At 40.8% G+C, this 20,143-nt stretch overlaps 1 protein-coding gene across 1 annotated transcript; it reads left to right on the top strand.

The window, feature by feature from the left end:
• The first annotated feature begins 6,603 nt into the window (after nucleotides 1-6,603).
• Nucleotides 6,604-19,438, top strand: LOC118408281 (ras-related and estrogen-regulated growth inhibitor-like). The gene is made up of 6 exons (XM_035808965.1): nucleotides 6,604-7,385; nucleotides 10,019-10,075; nucleotides 16,855-16,928; nucleotides 17,564-17,643; nucleotides 18,515-18,686; nucleotides 19,020-19,438. Exons 1-6 carry the CDS (start codon nucleotides 7,268-7,270, stop codon nucleotides 19,182-19,184), a joined length of 666 nt encoding a protein of 221 aa, XP_035664858.1. The 5' UTR covers nucleotides 6,604-7,267; the 3' UTR covers nucleotides 19,185-19,438.
• Nucleotides 19,439-20,143: the final 705 nt, after the last annotated feature.

The following is a 20,143-nucleotide window of genomic DNA, read 5'->3' as shown; positions in this document are numbered from 1 at the left end:
GGGATAGCAATTCGATGGGCGGTTGTTTCCAATTGTAATGTTTTCAAAATATAGCAGTTGGAACTCACATTTCGTCGGCATGATAGCTAAATACTCTGCTTCTGAAAGCAACCAGTATAGAATAAAGGTGTACTATCATTACCACTTTTGTACAATGTCCCTTGATTTCTATTAGGGCTGGGTACCGGTACGGTGTAACAGTACAAAACCAGTCTTTCTCCTTGGACCTGAAAAAAAAGGTGGACCGAATGTTGGACCGATTGGAAAATGAACTGATTATATGATCAGACGTTTAGCCTTGTAGGATTTTTAAAACGCCAGTGAGAGTCGAATACTACACAAAACAGATTTCTTTGTAGCAAAATGGGCCTTTGTTTTTAGTATGGACCATTCTCAAGTTTTCACATAATGAATCAGGTTCAGGTCCAGACCTGGACCTGATCCTCTGGACCTGAACTGGACCTGGACCTGAATTTTCTGTACCGGTACCCACCGCTAATTTCTATACCAAAAATTGTTGAATGGGAGGGAAAGATAAGTGCACTGCTGTGTGATAGTGATTTTATTTTGTACCCCTTTAGCTCTAAAGTACCTGTACCTGCACAACAACCTCCTGACCGCCCTCCCGTCGGACTTCGACTTCCTCACGACCCTGAAGGAGCTCCGCATCGACGCGGAGAAGTTCGCGTACCCGCCGGCGGACGTCTGTCGGATCGGCTTCCTCGGGATCCGCGAGTTCATGCTGATGGAGAAGAGGAAGATCCTCTGTTCGATCAAGGTCAGGAAAATGATCCGGATCTGTTTTTGAAATTATGCCAGTGTTAGAACGGCGAGTTGAAAGTCTATCCATTAGACCATAACAGTTAGGGAGTTTGAGAGACTTCAGAGCTTCTGAACATACAATGTATATAATAACAGCTACACGAAGATCCGAGGTGCTAATGTTTTTAGGAGCAATTTATATCTTTATTGGGACAAGTTCATTGACCAGCGCACATCAATGTAGGAGATCCACACCAAACAGGAAGGAGGACAATTAACACCTACACAGCAAGCACAGTTTGATTAGGCAACAATTGGATGTTAATAGCCTTTTGTGAAGCTGAATGAATGCAGATCCTACGGTGGGTTTGATACTATATTATGCCACGGTTTATCTGCTTGGAGATTAACATGTATATAACGCAAGAAAAAATAATTGTGTTGAAATTGAACTACATGTAATTCTTAGTCAACTTCTAGTCTTGTTATAGTTTTAACAAAATTTGATGCATACTACTTACCAGATTACACGAAAGTCTAAGACCTATACACTAAATGCACAGTTCAATTTCTTTATAAGACTAGATGCTGAATAAGAGTGTTGGATTCAATCTCTGCAACTAAAATCTGATATATTTTCAGACATTTCTAGTGACATCCATCACTCTTCTTCATTGAAATAAACTGGCTACCAGGTAGACCAATTCCGAGTACAACTGGAAAAACTGGTTGAACATATCAAAGTTGCTAACAGTAACACACAAGGAAGTAAAGTCTAGAGTAAATCTCCATTTTTTATCCAGTTGTAGCCTTAAATTATTGTACACCTGGATGTCTAATTTTCGGTGTCATCCAAAAAATCCATAAGTAAACTTTATTTTATCCAGTTGCAGAGATTTTCCTGTCTTTATATATTGTTTACCCGAATTTCCATCTTTCCTTTATAAATGTTGTATGTAATGTTAATATTTCTTATATAATGTGCAGCTCCAGGCCTGGTGGAAAGGCATGATGGTTAGGAAGGGACTGGGCCGCTACGCAGCACTCAAACCCAAGAAGGGCAAGAAAGGCAAGAAGGGGAAGAAGGGAAAGGGGTCTGCCAAGGGGAAGAAGGGCAAGAAGTAAAAGAGCAGTAAAAGATCATCCAGTTGGCGCCACCTTGTGGAGTCACATGAGATTGCAGGATGCTTATATGTAGTGTATGGGTTTCTGGAATCGATGGGGCAGGCTGGGCTTAGTGATCCTCATATCAGGCTAGTTACTGGGAGAACTCTACATATTTGTGTACATGTTGCTTCACCAATTGTTATACAGGAATCACACTAATATCAAAGGCTTCCCAACCATTAGAAAACTTATTCAACTTTTACCTATAACTCAGGACACAAGTCAGATATACACTTAAATGTATGCCTAAGTGCTAGAGGACAAACAACTGGTCAAAAGTCAGTGGGGCCCAAAAAAAAGGGGATAGTCCACTAGCCCAGCCCATTAGCCCACCCCTTTAATTCTGGAAACCCTACAGTGTATATATGACAAGGTAGAGATTACAATCTAACAGAATCTGAAATTATACCAGAAGAAATGACAGTTGCTCAAACACTTGCATATCTAGCTGTAAATGTTGCTTAAGGTCAGACATCGAAGTTAGGACTGGCCATTGACAAGCATGTTGAAATACACTGAATGAAGGCTTAAAAAAAGTACTAACCCATATTTCAATCTTAAAAATTCTTCTCCACCAGAAAGTCACTTGGGTCTAGTTTATAATCATTCAAAGAAAACAGAGGGTTGTTCGGCTCATTCTCCGAAAAAAGCTCGCTCTATGAAAGAAACCTCACCTTTGACCCCTTTTCCCTCCTGATACAACCAGTAGCACCCTATAACTAAAACATGTCATGACACCAGCAAAACTGCTAAACTGAACAAATTTTGACCCAAACAGGAAAGCTTAGGCCCTACCTGTCCCTTCTAACTCAAAAAGTAGACAAATTGGGCACAAATTTTCAAGGAAAAGAAAAGATTTTCAAGGATTTTAAGTCACACCCAAATCGTCTTCCCATTTTTTGCCCTCTACCGCGCAACGCAACTCTGACGTCAGCCCTTAAAGTTATCAAGTAAGAACACCCCAACAGTTATGAAACTGTTAGTGATTTTTCCAGATTATTCACAATGTGAAAACAAGCACATAAATGTTATATTGCAGTTCAACAACTTTAAGATTGTATGTAGCAACAAAAGTCACCTTAGTTGGGTGCATACAAAAAATTGTTTGTTAAGGAAATGTACATATAAAGAAATTACCTATTTTTAAACTTCACTATTTTTGCACAAATTTGTAAGAATTAGACTTCCATTCTGTCAGCGAAGGATTGGTTCATAATGTATATGTAAATGATTCACAAAGAAGTTTTTGAAAAAAAACTGACGCAAGCTAATTGTATATTTTTGAATCCGATTTTGGGCGGGAAATTGATGTAAATCTTATGATTAAATGATGATTTAATTTCTGCACATATGCATTTTTTGTTTAACAAGAAAATTGCAGCTTTTATGTAAAATATTCAGTTATATTTTAAAATGTTAGCTCTGACATAGTATATCTCTGCTTGGGTTTAGAGAAGTGTTTTCTATGGACCAATCAGAGTCATGGACACATCCATGTAGGTAGACATTTTCATCACTGTACTGTGAACAGCTGTGATTGGTCAAGACTGAGTGAAGTCATGATGTTTTAATTTTTAGACACATGTATGCTTTGAATATTAAATGTACTTGTATGCCAAATATGTACATAATACTACTTATGCCAAACGAATTGTTGGCACAAATTTGCAATAAATACAACAAGCACTAAATATTTGCAATATGGATGTAAAATTAACTGACAGTTTTAACTAATCAACTGAAATTGTTGTTTTACCATGCTTGCTTGCACCAATTGTTGATATTGAAAAATATTTGAAAAAAAAAACAACATATCATGATAAATTGTTTATATCTACCATTCAAGTTTTAGAGACCATTTAGGGTAAATGTGAGGATGGCTTGGTGCTGAGTGAATTCAAGCAAAGTTGTGTAGGGGTTATGGCAGTGCAGAAGTGCCCCCTAGCATGTGTCATTAGCATGGCAGCCACATCACTAATAGGGACTGGTAGTGGCAGAATGTTAAGCTTAATAAATTGTTTGAGCTCTTTGAAAGCCATCCAGTGTTCAACAGCCATGTAAACAAACTACTGTGTACAAAACTAAAGCAATAACTGTTGTATATATTACTGGTCGAATCCACCTAAATATACAAGTTCAATAGGTAGAAATAGGAAACATTTTTTTTTGCAAATGAGATTGTTGCTTTATCTTTTAATCTGGAGTTTGATTTATTCAGATTATCATCTTTACGTTGACGAAAAATAAATATATGAGTGCCGTGTTTTGTTGTTTGATCACGTTCCTTTTCGAGTAATTTTCCCTCTTTTTATTGATGAAAAATAATACCATAGTGGTCAATGATAGGAACTTCATACTTGTGGCATTTGGAAGTAAGCTAAAGCTAGTTACTGGTAATTAAAAAAATGCTACAGAAGTCTACTTTGCTAAGATGAGACTTTCATACTTGTGTTATTTGGGTAGAGAAAATCATTATTGATTGATGTGATTTATGCAAATGAGAACCACATTTGCATAATCTATGAGAAACCTTTAGAATACAGTCTGATAGGTCGACACCACTTGGAGAAGGTATGGGGTCGCGAAACTCTTGTTTTGTGTCTAAAGGTAAAGATAACGAATGACATTATGCTGTTCAAAGGTAGAACCCCCTCCTTTGCAGTGGAATGACCCAGCTTTGTTCTACAATATATTTCAATCTCTCCGTGTGTGTGTGTGTGTGTGTGTGCTTTCTTGCTTACGTCATTCAGAACGAATTTTTCGTGACGTCACAGGAAATGGGTTCATGTCTTCTGCGTGACAAGAGGAAATACATATTAAGTGCCGGCGGAAGTAAAATAAACACACTTGTCTCGAGCGACATATATCACAAACTAGAAAGGGTACTTAGGAGTACAAACAATACCACAAAGGCTACAACGAAAGTCTTAGTGTCACGAAAAGAGCATAATTATATCGTTGTATACAAAGATGTTTATAGAAGTTATAAACAAACATCCCAGTGTACAGAACGATCAGCTAGTGAGGACAAAAACCACAAGCAAGTGTAAAGGACGAATTAGAAAAGCTATTAACATGTGAAGTGTTGAATTACTAAAACATGCCACTCTAAAACATCGTACAGCGAAACATGCCCCTAAAAAACAATATCACAAAGAAGAACAATAAAATCTGGTGTTTTTTAAGGTCATTATAGACAGGATTTACAATGCCTGTGTTAATGGAAAAAAATTTATCTAAGTGACCACCAAAAAGTCACATTGGCCAGGTGGTCTTTATGTAAAGGTGATCTCACAGCTTTTCCAACATCGTATGTTTATTTTCAGGCATTAATCCACACTTTAAAGTGGTACATAACTCATTAATCTGATACTGTGAAGTAAGCCATATGCTATTTTGTATACCGATGAATCCATTAAGAGTTAAACCCACTTGGCACTTAATTTATCAGTGTGCAAGGGTTAGTGACAAGTCTTTGCCTTTATGATGACGCCTTGTGTTCAAAACTATCGGCGACCTCATCAATGATTCTCAAAACATGGCATTCGCATGAAGTGTTTGTTTACATTGTGATGCGAGCGGCCAGTGGCTCCCTTTCCTTCTCGACTGAAGTAGGTGTAAGACAAACAGCTCGTTTATCGTGAAATCTTCCCTGACAGACCAACAACGCAGGCTATGATAAGCCGGGTACAGCGTAGTCTGAGCTGAAAGAGCTAGGAGACTGAGGCTGTGTATGGCGGAAGTTTGATAGAAGGTCATGTATAAAATGGACATACACAGTTCAGTAGAAGCCGTTTAATTGCACATCCGATTTGACAGCGTATCATGCATGCAGTTCTCCGGATGGTGCAAAAAAAACGAAGTTATCAAGCTGGGCCGCACCGACATGGGCTTTTGGGATTCCGTGCAATTAACAGAAGTGTGCAGTTATCCGTAGTGCAATTAACTGGCTGCTACTGTATTACTCTGACTCTCTTTCACGTGCTTTCTCTCTCTCCTCTCTCTCTCTGTGTCTCTATCTCTCTCTCTGTCTCTCTCTGTCTCTCTCTCTCACTCTAGCAGTATTTATTTGGACTTTCGTTGAGGTTATTATCCGCCCAAAATCTATTTGTCTAGACTTTTATACGAGAAGAGAACCTCCAATTATTTGTCGTAAGATTGTTTATTTTCTTGACAATGTCTCTTTTCTTTTTGTAAACTGTATTATCATGTCCTTTCCGTCCGTGACGATTCAGGATACTGCTAGACTGAAAAAGGATTTTGGCCGACCCTTATGTAGCCCCCACTTGAATCAGGTTGCCATATGTGTACACAGTGTAGTAACCTGCCTACTGAAGAGCACACAAACTCTTCAGTAGAACAATACCCGTGTTCATTCAACGCCCTGGCACGATAGCTATTCATAGCCAGCGTCACTCAACTCCTGTTCTGTCAAGGCCTTTATTTCTGCAACAGGCTGTTGTCAATACCAATGGGGCCTTGACTGAGAACACGTTGATACCAAGGGGGTCTTGACTGTGGAAAGCAGACGTTTTTTTCTGCAACAAGCTGGCGTTGATACCAAGGGAGTAGTGACTGAGGAAAACGGACGATTTTCTGCACCAGGGTGGCGTCGATACCAAGGGGACCTTTACTAAGGACACGTCGATACCAAGGGGACCTTTACTAAGGACACGTCGATACCAAGGGGGCCTTGACTGAGGAACGGACGATCTTTTCTTGCCTTATCTGTGAGGTAAATGAATTCGTGCCTCACTAAGGATGTGTAGCATTGTGTAGCCAAGCTTCCTGCTTCAACATTCGAGTATTTCCTGTGTTTTTCCCTCTCCTACATGCAGACGACGTTAAACAGACCAGCGTTGCTGTATTTTCACCAAAATTTTAATTTTAGGCAGTGTTCTCAAAAATGGCAGGTCATTCTGATTACATCAACTACTACATAGGAGATGCGATCGTGTGACTGACAAACAATATACATTACGAGGAGGAATCCTCAATGGCAATGTGGCTTTAAAGAGGTGTTTTTTCGCTGAATGTTTGATCTTTTTGATTAGTCATCAGCGCATAGCTCAACAAAACTCCTTGCTACAAGCCGTGACCTCATTTGTCAAGAAACCGGACAGGGTGAAAAATAGTTCGGTGAAGGGGGACCGGTCTTGGAAACTTCGCTATTTGGCGCCTAAAACAAACGAAGGAACGAAACACCGATCTAGGACAGAAGCTTAGTTTGCGACCACAACAGACTTCATAGCTGAAACTCCACACAATGGGCTATATACTGTTGTAACCTAGCACACCGGTGTTGTGGTAAATACTTGGCTTGGAGAATTCCTGTATCATGGGGGAAAGAAGCCACCACATGATACTGAAACGGTCCGGAAGCGGAGCTAAAGACGTCAGGAAGCTAAACAGGGCGAGAGTCGTGGTGTTAGGGCATCCTGGATGCGGAAAAACAGGTAAGCAAAACGTTTAATTAAAAAACAACAACTTTTAGACAGATTCAATCCTCTGTGAGAAGATTTGAACATTTGTAAGCATACAGTTAGTATATGTATATGTTTACATGTATATCAAAACATTTGAGTTATATAAACTTCACAGTTTTCGACATCTTTATGTTTTGAATATGTTTCGGAAGACTATATAACGATTCCTGGTTCCGTTAACAGTGGCACTAAAATTTGGGGCCATTTTAAACCCCTTTACGAAGTGTTGTTGTTTTTCTCAGTGGCGTTTGTATATGGACATATGTTACATGTATAGGCATAGATGTATGTTTATCTATTAGGTTGATATTGGCATTAGCTCAGAAAAGAATGCATGCACGGACAGCGTTCTATCAAAACAACTCTTACAAGACATTTTATTTGTTTCCTCAACAGTTTACACTAAGGCCAGTGGCCTTCTTTTTCACCAGGCCTAGGCCTTGTATACATTCAAACTAAGGGCACTGTATGCAGCGGAATTCATTGACGTTATGATCATATAATAACACATAATAACGACATTATTACGGAAAATTAAAACATATATAACGATCCTGTTTTTGCGACCCATACGGCCAATCTGCCGCCCCATTATAGTCCTACAATCGTCTTATTATTGTCCTGTTTTCCTTAAAGGTCAAAGATGACAATAATACGTACAGTACAACACTACTATCCAGTCTTTGTTTTCTATAACGCTAGTTCACCTTTATCCGTAGGGTAGCCTTAATCCGTTGTTTTAAAAGAAGTTTTTTTGTAGATATCACGTCCAAGGACGATGGTTTTCAACATGTTAAATTTTCAAAATGTTGTGGTTATTTTCAAAATATTGCAATATCCATCGACTTGATAATACCCTGTTTTTAAAAACAACGGATATGGGGTACCCCACGGATAAAGGCGAACTATCGTTACATAGATATGTTCTTTCCGGATCTGACACTTGTACTATGATAAGGAAATTCAACAACGATTTTCTGGTCACGATGCTTGTTTTCTTCAAGATTTCAAGATAAAAGAGCGATATCTCAAGGGTCCTTAACTCAAGAACTTAATGACTTCTTGTAAAAACTCCTTATGTCCGCCTAAGTACCCTTAAGGAAATACAATCTGTGATAAAAGATACCTTGAGGTGTGGATATGTGGTTTGTTTTGAAGTATCCAGTCGCTTGAGTGAAGGTCATTTGAAAGAGCATAGGTTAAAGTAGAGAGAGTGTGTGTGTGTGTGTTTCTGTGTGCATGTACATGTGTGTGTGTATGTGTGTGTGTGTGTGTGTGTGTGTGTGTGTGTGTGTGTGTGTGTGTGTGTGTGTGTGTGTGTGTGTGCGTGAGAGAGGGGGAGAGAGAAAGTGTGTGTGTGTGTGTGTGTGTCTGCTTGCCTGCCTGTCTCTGTGTGTATCTTACTGTTCTTTTTCTTCACTGAATTCGAAAATACACTGACAAAGCAAAATCAGCTTGCTTGAAACGCTGTTGCCCATATGGTGACCACCCCAGCAAAGAATCCTGAAAACTTGACGCAGGAACGCCAAAGAAAAACTCGCTGTCGTTGCGTCTTTTGCTGTCAGCAGCTTTGCCCAAGCTGTGTTTGCGTTTGGATGCTTTCCAAACACTCAGCACTACTGGTTCTTGAGTTGATCCTATTTCGTTTCATCACATCTGTTCAGATGTCTTTTTTTCGTCTTTTATATTTCTTTTTCTAAAAGTCTATCAGATACTTAGAATGCATACGGATCAAGCTATCTGTCACCAAAAAATCAAGACCGCAGCATGTCCAGGTCAAAAGATACAAAAAGGGAAATTCTGCTGCAGTGCCAAGGTCACATACTAGGGGGACCAAAATTGACTTTGAACTTTGTCTTCCCAATACCTCCCTACATACCAAATATCATTGTAATCCATCATAAGGTTCTTAAGTTTACTGACTACAAATATCCGGAAACACAGAGAGAGAGAGAGAGACAGACAGACAGACAGACAGACAGAAACACACAAACACACAAAAACAACAACAACAATATCTCTATTTTGATGGACTACCAAAAAGCTGATGACCTTGAACTTTGACCTCAATGTGCTAAATGGTAATTTTTTTGCTGCTCTAAGCAGAAGTGGTGAATCAATATAAACAATTGGCCCGTGATTGCGAGATTTTAGCAAGCGCCTGTGGTTTTGTTCTTTCAAGTACAGTACTTCATGAAGAAAGTTTTAGTCATTCCTGGTTGAACATGACATTCAACTTAGCATTGCTCTTGACTTGTCTCAAGGATTTCCTGTTACTTGAGCTAAAACCACACTTTCGAGACAAGAGGTACAACAAGGAGACTTTTCCAGTCTGAACATAAATATTCTATCACCTAACTTGTAAGAGCATAAACGTACAATAAAGGTCTCTCGTTCGCCCATTCATTCATTCATTGATTTATCCATTAATTTTCATTCATTCATTCATTTGTTTATGAGCCATGTAGAGTTCTGTAGGAGGTATTAGATGAAAGCCAGTATATCAACAAGGCAAATATTAAAACGTTACGTTCTATGTGAATTCTTCAACACGAGGACTTTATGTTTTTGTATATGTCTTACCTGTGCACCCCTCATTTCAGCCCTGTGTGTGAGGTTCCTGACCAGACGATATATAGGAGAGTATCAGCCTAATACAGGTAAGATTATACCATTCTTGGAAGGGGGAGTTTTTCTCCAACACGTGTATGCATCCCCAAGAAATTCAAAAATATCTGCGGCTATACCGGGTTATTTTAGGTCACCGTGGGGGTCGCCGTTTTTTTTAAATTCGTATTTAAGATCAAACCGGGACCCGGTCACAAATAGACGTGACCTAATGGTAAAAAGAGAGGTGACGACCAACTCCCAACCACAGATGTCCGTACACACGACTTACTCCCGACCAAGGTTTGGAAAGGGTTGGAAGCAAAATGTGTGACAGTCCATCATAATTATTAGTTTAACCAATATTTGCGAGTTTGCTTCGCTTTGTTTTGGTTTGTGAAAAGAACGTTAACCTAGTTTCAACACGTCTAACAGAAAGCTCCATTCTTTCTATATATGGGCCAATGAATAGACCATTGTAAGGAATATGACATGTATACGTGCGGTAGCAAGTTTGCTATCAAAATTACTGTTTGGACAAACTCTTGATGTTGGTCTAGGAGGGAAAGTTCTATCACTTAGTTGACCATTGGATCTCGCCAATTCTGTTGTTCCTAACAAAAATTCGTCTATCTTATCTATTATCGGACTTTAAAGGTTAGAAACGTTTACCCTTCTAGTCGTTGCTAGGTTCGGAGGCATTCTCGTCAAGTAACCAGACAATGACAACAAGATAAACTATTGGCTAATATTGAACCGAGGTTTTTGCTAAGCCTTGAAAGCGGCAAACCAAAGGCAGACCTTTGTCAAACAGTTCTGACATTGTAACCTCTTTACCTAGCTTTTAGTGGCGTTGTTGTCAGTTGTTGCTTTCTCACGAAATCGCCGTTTGATTATAACAAATGTAGAAAAGAAGTTTCCGGGCCTCTTGACTTGTTTGATATTTGGCGCCAAGTCTGTAATGAAATTGGCATTCTGACGTCATGACGTCAAACTTGTTGACAGAAGGAGAGAGTTGGGCTCTACGTACCTCCCAATACACCTTTCTCGTGCGGCGGCCATGATAGATCTAAGACGAGTTTAATGGGGCAAACAGAAGACTGTCCATCATAATTAGCAGTTCAACCAATAATCGCCTATCAGTTAGGAAAGCGGCCAATAAGAGAATGGCTGCATGTCTGTCAAATATTTGCATTGTTATGTTTTTTTCTGTATCTTTTTTTAGGGACTATGGGATCAGTCTACGCTACTCTAAATTGCCACATCTTTCGGCGCATAACACTAGTTATAATATTCATTATTTGATCTTATATTGTGAAAATGTGTGTGACTTGGGCGAAAGCTAAATGGCAGAAATACGTTTTGTCTGTTTTCTCCTTGACCTCGTCTTCGATTTATCATGGCCGTCGCATGAGAAAAGTGTTTACCGCGTCTTAGACACAGTGGATAACAACTAACTGCCCATACATCCTCAAAAAGGCAATGGGACTACTTTTTCTTATCACGGACAAGTGTTGAATATTTCACCCGTCAAGGACATTGGGGACATACTTCTGTTCATATTTGCTATCTTGATTAAAAGCAATCTATCAGTGATATCTGACAACATAATCTGTTACAAAGCAATGGCAAATAATGCCTTAGACACACAAGTGTTCAGATAACGGCTTTGAGAACGTACAGGTGTGATATTGACAAATGCCGTTACTTGAAGGTCAAGCTCATTAACAAATCAAAATGGCGTCAGTCATGAGGTGACGTATGCAGGTGACGTCACAGCCGCCATGTTGATTGGTTGAACCGGTGCACAACGTGTACAATGTTATAATCACGTGACTGTAATGATGTATGCAAATTCAAACAGCTTCCAGGTTTAACCATCCAATATGGCCGGCAATGATGACGTCATATCCACGTGATTGCATAGTAATGCAAAGACTCCATGATGACTTTTACGTTAGACGTGTAATTTAATTTATAGTACAAGTACCATGAAACTACTATTATCTAGCAATAATATAAAGCTAGACGATATAAGGCATAGCTTAAACCTTAAAGTTTGTCATCGAAAATCAAAATTTTCACTTCGGTATATTTGTGAGATTGCAACATGTCTTTTTTGGAACCACCGTCTGTCGACTTGACAACGGATATAGGTTACCCCACGGATAAAGGTGAACTACCGCTTTCGCCACTGTACACCTATTACGACCTAAGATTTGTAGACCAATTAGGCACAACTCAAAGTTTGTTTACAGACGTGCCAGATAATTGAAAATATATAGGCCAAGTCTTGGAGTCAAACGGGACATCATTTTTTTTTTGTTCTTTTTTACTCCGTCTAAACATTAGGCCGACTTTGTTCTATGTCGTTTGCTTTGTACGCTATTTGATCCCGAAGTCACGTTCGTTATATTTGACCGTTATATTTGAACAGTAAACCGGCAAATACACGCGAGACGGTGAGAATTAAAGAGGTTAGTGTTTTGTCAGACACAAAGAAACGGTTTGTGTGAAGGGTTGGACGGGACTGATTTGTTTTTACGGTACGAAGAAAATTTCACACGTACAAGGCAACGGTTGTGTCATTCCCGGGTTCTTGCCCTTTATGAATTATTGAAAAGCGCCCAGGCGGAACACATCATTAAACTGTACTGAAATTAAGTGCGTTACAATAAACTGCCTGTTAGAACTGTCTTCATGGTTTGGTATCTTTGGTTGGTGGTATCTTTACAGAGTATACATTAACGTGTTTGGATTCACGCCTTGAAGAATTCTTGACATTCTAACCCACATTTTGGTTAACAGTGAGATCGCGTGGCGTAATTGGCCAGATCATTGTACAACGGTCACGCCGCGGGTTCGAGCCCTGCCGTGTCACCGATCTTGTGCCCTTGAGAAAGGCACTTCACGCGACTTTCCTCACAAAAAATGAGTACCTAAGGACTTCCCTCGTATAGGACGTCAAATTGAGGTTCCGTGTCTGGGGAGAGCCACACCCCACGCGAGATAAACCCACCACACCTTTCGAAAAAGATAAGGAGTATGCCCCGGTGTGTGAAGGTGCCTTGTCTGCAGTCTGTGATTCACTTTAAATCACCCGAATGGAGGCCTGGCGAACCTCCGTCTCGTATTTACTTCATTTACCAGGACTCAACGTACGCTTATGATTATGATGTCGCCCTCCCCCTTACCACTGATAATTCTCTATTAGACTATAATTGGCGTGTATATCGTGTGGGACGGTGTTGGGGGTGGGGGTGGTGTGATAGCATGACTGACACAGTAGTGTCATGTGTACTGCTTGATACTCGCTATCACTACATCACCTGTGGCTTAAGTACCCGCTTTGTTACAAAGTACAGGCGACTGATTTAATTACCTTTCAATGTAACAGTTTCCCATCATCCAATCCCCCTCAATAAGGTCAACCCCGTACTGAGTAGTGCTGTAGTTCCTTAGGTAATTATAAACACTGTCAGCGAGCTCTATGTGGGGTGTTACACAAATATGTCAGGGGAAATTCAGTAAATGTAGGTGTAAGTAGTACCATATATAGCCTTTTTAAAGGGGCATTTCACTCCGGAAGGGAGTGTTATTTTCCAATAGATAACGTATAAATTAATACATAATCAGACGTTGTGGGATTCCACTTGTGGTGAATTACGCGATGTATGTTTTGTAAAACAATATGACACTAACTTAACCCATGCAGACCCTACGCATGCATTATCTATTATAGGCACTTCCTTTCTCGTGCATTTTTTGGAATACATGAGGAGCGCCAAGCACACCAAGAAGGCAAATTGCTCAGTGGATATAAAAAAATACAGATCTAGCAAAACCTGTTTTTCTTAGCGCTCCTTAAAATGTAATTGACAAAGTGTAACCTAACTATAGTCTGGCATTGTCAGGCACATTGTATTCAGTCATATATTAGAGGTTCCGTAGGGAGTTTAGTAGAAGACTGAATCCTTTTTGTCTTTGATGCGCGTGGGGCTAATGGGTACTTTATGGTACAATGTGAAGTAGTATGCATTTATTACTTCCTAGGATTAATATTTATCAGAACATAATTTTGATATATGACCCTCTCTTCTGGAGTATAATGCCCCTTTAAGCCCACAAAGGCCGTGGTTTTTTTATCCACTGTATCTAGAACACGCTATTGGAAGTCCATCATTCTCCTTCCATAGCGTTTTACCTCCCCAACCGAAGTCAGGAACCGATTTTTACACCTGGGTGGAGTAGTGTGGACAATCGCTTTCCGAAGAACACAAGATCGGAAACATAACAGGATTTGAATCCAGTACCTCCTTATTCTGGACCAATTATATACACCATTCATTCACTTTAACCTCACTATGTCCGGGTTACGATTGCGATCTGGTAAAATATGTGATTCTACCGATAGAAATTATGATCGGAGTACTGTTATTGTTATTGGGTGGGCCGACTACTAGTACTCCGTCTTCGTAGCCAGGGGCTGAACCAGAAAAGAGTTTTCACAATAGCCAGGTGGTCCTTATGTTATGTAGAGCTGGTATCTAAATTAGTACAGGTTTGACTGCACCAAACTTACATTAAGCCTAGGTAACGCTATTTTCCAGTACACCTGTGCTAACACTACAACGCTGTTTCCTGTTCAATCTCGTATCAAGTAGATCTTTAATTAGAGAGTGGACAAGTTGGCAATGAATAGAGACAGGTAGCCTTTCATTTGCCACGTTCGGTAGCTTAATTTTGTTTGACTTTGGATCACCTATTTTGTTCAACACATGTGTTCATTTCATTTCATAGCGTATAGATGCAGTTTGATTGTATCTTTATTATTTTACTGTTGTTTTTTGTTAAAACATAAGTGAAGTCCGTCTTTTCCGTAAGGGCGTGGTCACATATTGTAGATCGTGCGATCGTCGTACAATCGCTAACTTTTGGAGGACAAAAATGTACGTCTCCTGCAAAGTTCCACTGTCTTGGAAAAAGATTCTATTTTGGATCCATGTCGATGGTTGGTTTTGTCATACCCCCCTCACATTAGGCGAAAATCGATCGGACGACGAGTCTGCGAGCTCTAAATTACGAGGAGGCATGACCCTGACGGGAAGGGGGGAACTCTGCCATTTCTTCGTCGGCAGCAGGGTCCTGCCTCTTCGTAATTTAGAGCTCGCAAACTCGTCCGATCGATTTTCGCCTAATGTGAGGGGGGTATCACGGCTTTAAGCTTGAAAATCTAATGGCATTAAAATCGTACGATGATCGCACGACCTATGTGACTGCGTCCTAGCAGCTGAAGCTTCGGTACGTTGGCGGCGACGTTTTCAGAAATACGTGGCGGACGTGGCCTCCCTAAAAAGCGTACGGACAAATTGTACGTACGGTGGGTTGTGCCCTTAGCTTAACTCTGCTTTAACAGCGAGTCACGGCTTGCTTAAAAATCTAATGGCATTAAAATCGTACGATGATCGCACGACCTATGTGACTGCGCCCTAGCAGCTGAAGCTTCGGTACGTTGGCGGCGACGTTTTCAGAAATACGTGGCGGACGTGGCCTCCCTAAAAAGCGTACGCACAAATTGTACGTACGGTGGGTTGTGCCCTTAGCTTAACTCTGGTTTAACAGCGAGGCCACATATAATTCTCGTACGTGTAATTTTCTACCTTTTGGTACACAGCTGATATGACGCAGAGGTTTAAATCCCAACTGATGAGCGTCTAGCATCCTAAAAAAACGTCGTGCCGAAAATGCCCATTTTGAGCTCGCAGGCACGTCGGCCGAGCTCAGTTCTTAATTTGTGCCGAGGGCTTTAATGATAGAGGTTTGCACAGTGCTTCTCTTATTTCAGTATCACAGTGATGAGGCGATACTGTTTGACCTCATTACCCCTGATGAGTGAGAAAGGCACACCTCGGAATCAACTACTGAAGAAACCGATTCAGATTACAATGTTGACACAGTCCTTACCTCTGTGTAAATCAGAAAGCCTGGGTCAACATGTGTGAGAAAACCAGTTGCTATGCTGTATAGAGTCGGTAACCACTACTAGCTATACTCCGTTGCAGTCTTTGAACGGGGCTGGTTCACGATTATCAGCGAAGACTGGACAGGGCAAAACTCGCTATCACGGCAAACTCCCTTTCACAGCATACTCCCTTCCTCGTCAGACTCCCTTTCCCGGCACAAGAGAACCTAGCCAACGTTGTAAATCGCGAACGAACACTAAAAAAATAGTAGAAATCGGACAAACTAAAGTCAGCAATAGTACACTTTTCCTTGCAGTTTCTGTAGCATGGTGTATTTCTACAGGTAGGAACGGGTTGCTAGTCGTTCGAGCTCGAGGCACCCCTCAATGTTTAGGGACAATTATTTTACATCCTTTTCGAAAGACGGTGCTGCCCCAACCGAAATTTTCTGATTTCGGGAATCAAACAGGGGTCTTCGGTTACCAACTAACTGAAACTGGCAGGAGCTCAACGGTGAGAGCCGCTAGCAGTTGAGCTACAGAGACATCCCTAACATATTACTCCATAAAATCAGTTGAAAATGTGCTTTTTAGCCATTCAAAGCCCCATGCTAATCGTTTGCAAACGCGAAGCCTCGTTTTCCTAGCGGCTTGAATATGAAGTACAGCATACATCGTTGGCGAGAGCTGTGGCCAAGCCTAGCGACTAATGACGGCACTGCAGATGATAATCACTGGCCATTGATAAACCCACACAAGCCTACAATTTCACCATTACCAAGTAATTGAGAAGAACTAGGTTGGTTGTGCAAAATGTGCGCAATAAAGATAATAGATTAATCAATTCATTCATTGTTTTTCCTTACACAGAGTCGACCTACACGACAGATACTGTGGTAGACGGAGAAACCATCCACTTAGAGATACTCGACACAGCGAGAAAGGTAAGGAGGACAGGCAAACATAATAAACTCGATATGTTTGTCACATTGGCAGGTTAAGGTGGTGCTTAGGTAGGGATGATCACTTGTAGTGGTTTGACTGTACATACATTATCTCTTGATAGAAAAATCCATACATTTCCCTAATGGACATAACTACTACTACTAGGTTTACGATTGATACACTTCAGTTAAATGTTACTTTTGGCTGAATTGCTTGTGTTCGTTCGTTCGTTCGTCCCATAGCCTTTTAATCAGTCATAGGCTAATTAATCATCCGTAGGGGCAGCAGAACATGTTGTGCTGTATCAATAGGCATTTTAGTCCCCTGTCTCCTCTCCGGAATTGCTTGTGTGTCTATGCATACTAGTATATGCGCCGTGCAGTTCCTGTACATCTTACTAGAGGGCGCTTATAATATGAGCAGTGAAGTCTACCATCTACGATTACTTGTTTTGTCAACGTTGAACCTTGGACGTCATGATCATAGAAAGGTGCAAATATAACGATCTTGATTATTCGAATTGCTACAGAGTGCATTTGGTTTTGCCAGTAAAGAAAGCAAGGGTGGATTCGAAGAGAAATTCTTCAAGTGTCTGCTCTTTTTCCTTAAGTTAAACAAATTCTCTTCATTTAAGCATCAAAACGAAAAGGCGAGTCTGGAGGCTTCCATCAAGTGGGGAGATGGCTTCATCATCATGTACTCGGTCACGGACAGGTTTGTTTGTTTGTTTGTTTGTTTGCATAACCGGTAAACCGTTAACTGTAGTAGGTACACCTGCGTAAGACTGACAGTGAGGTTTGATCCGCTCACACTGGGCAGGACCCCCCCCCCCCCCCTTCTTCTTTCCATAAGTGTGGCGGGTTCTTTAATTGAATGAATGAATGAAGACCTTTATTGCACAATTTGCCCAAACGAGCTAAGTACAGGTCACAACAAGTCAGAATATATACATATAAAATTGTCACAAATCTAGTCTAACACAAAAGTTCGGCTTCTTCTCGCTTCTTGGTAATGGTGAAAATGTAGGACTGTATGGGTTTCGCTATTGTCGGTTTGTCAAAACGCATGAGAAATATAAACTTGTCAGTGCTACTCATGTGTCTAAAATGAGGGAATCTACTTTCTATATAGCTAAATAGGACTAGAGTATTTCTATCATTCGCATACATATCGCAATCAACAGTGAAGTGCACTTCATCTTCTACCATGTTTGAGGTACAAAATTGGCATACTCTCCGAAAACACAGTACTTCCAGCTTTACATCTCATCCATTTCAGATGCAAGACTAGCTAGTATTTTGATGTTTTGTATGTAGCCTCGTAGTACCATCATCTATATAGCTAGTTGTTATTGGTTGCCATACATTGTACCTTGTGCAATGATGAATCGCTGAGCAATAAAGTCATTCATCCATTGGGATGTCCCTAATCGAAGCTTTAAAATGCTCATTTTCACCTGATTCGATTGAGGTAATATGTGTTAAGTGACTTTACAACATTGGTGCCTACAAGGGCTTCGGACCCCAAATTTAAAGCCTTTAGATATTCATATAGATAAGTGAACTGCCCTTGCCACTTTTTCCAGGGAGAGTTTCTCGGCCGTCAAGCGGATCAAGAGGCTGATAGACGCCGCTAAGGAGACCCTGGGCATCCCAGTGATTATCGTGGCCAACAAGCGGGACCTGGACCGGAGCAGGACCGTCCGGTGTGCCGAGGGGCAGGAGCTGGCCGGGGAACTATCATGTCCTTTCTTTGAGGTTTGTTTTGTATTTTTTGTTAGTTTGTTTGCTCAAGCCTTTCAATCTCCGTGAAAAAAAACTGAAATTGCAAAAATTTCAGTCTTTTCGGAAGTGTGGAAATGGTGAAAGGCTCGCAATTGAATTTCCGTGGCTTCATTGATCTAAATTTCGAATATATGACTGTTTACAAAGACAAACGTTAATTTTCAGGACTTGTGCTTTAATATGCATGTAACGTCACGTTATGCAGAGACGGGGGCACCATAGACTTACTACAATGTTTAGAAGTTAGATCTTGATCCAGAATATCTCCAAATTTGTTCAAATTGTTTTTTTGTGTTTTTTTTTCAGATTTCCGTGGCGGATGGATACGACAGCGTGGCCAGTGTGTTCAGCAGATTAATCCGCGAGGTGAAGTGTGAGTTCCTGAAGCATCTGGAAGCCATGGAGAAACGCTCCAAGATTCTCAACATGAGGAACGTTCTCTTCCGGCGCAGGCGCAGTAAGACGCAGTGATGACGTCACTATTTTCCGTGACGTCATAACAGTGATGACGTCACTAGTTTCCGTGACGTCATTAGTGGGTGTTTCCAGCGTACGGATACCCGGAAGTGAGGCTCAGGCAAAAACACAATTTCCACAAAAGAACACACCACTTCCTACGCTTTTTATCCATTTGAAATTTCGCAGTAAATAACAAGAAATGTAAACTCTAGACCCTCGAAACCCTTTCGCGCACTACCACTGGAAGAACTGGGGTGTGCACCATGAAAATTATGTATTAGCATAGGCGGTAGGCCAAGGAATTGTCTTTGATTCGCCCGTACACCGTATCGCTGAGCATTGCCGGGGTTGGGGATTACCCGAAGGTCGGGGAAGTCGGCGAAGCCGACCAATCGGCGCAGGATTTTTTCCACCCGAAGGTCGGCTAAGCCGACCAATCGGCGTAGCCGATTTAGAGCGCGGCGAAGCCGCGCGGCGAGCGAAGTTAGGGGAAAGGCGGCGCAAAGGATGACGGGAAATACTCGCACTAAGAAGATAGTAATCTTTGACGGGAGCATCTGAGGAGGCATTTCCGGATTGGCGGTACACGGCGGACTACCGTGGCAGACAGCGCGCGGCGGGGTTCCTGTTACTCAACAAAAAACACAATTCCGAGGCCTATTGCCCATGGTATTAGTTGGAGTCTTGGCACAACACATTGCTTCCTAAAATCTTCGTGGAAAAGGTCTTTATTATATTAGGGACTTTCCTGCTTCATAGTTGGCGTCTTTGTTTAGTTCTACTTATATGTTAACGAGAGAACATGTAAATACTGTATAGGGAAAGCAGTGGAAATGAACTAAACATTAATTATCAATGAATGTTCACAATATAATTCTGAAAAAAAGGAAATTTCCAACCTTGTATTTAGGTTCCTTAACCAAGTATTCCCGGGTAGTGGGGGCACTGTATAAACTTGAAGAACAACAAAA

The sequence above is a fragment of the Branchiostoma floridae genome, unplaced genomic scaffold, assembly GCF_000003815.2.
Source record: "Branchiostoma floridae strain S238N-H82 unplaced genomic scaffold, Bfl_VNyyK Sc7u5tJ_1564, whole genome shotgun sequence".
Taxonomy (NCBI): Eukaryota; Metazoa; Chordata; class Leptocardii; order Amphioxiformes; family Branchiostomatidae; genus Branchiostoma; species Branchiostoma floridae.
Note: the sequence above shows the minus strand (reverse complement) of the source record. Positions and strands in the feature narration are given on the sequence as shown.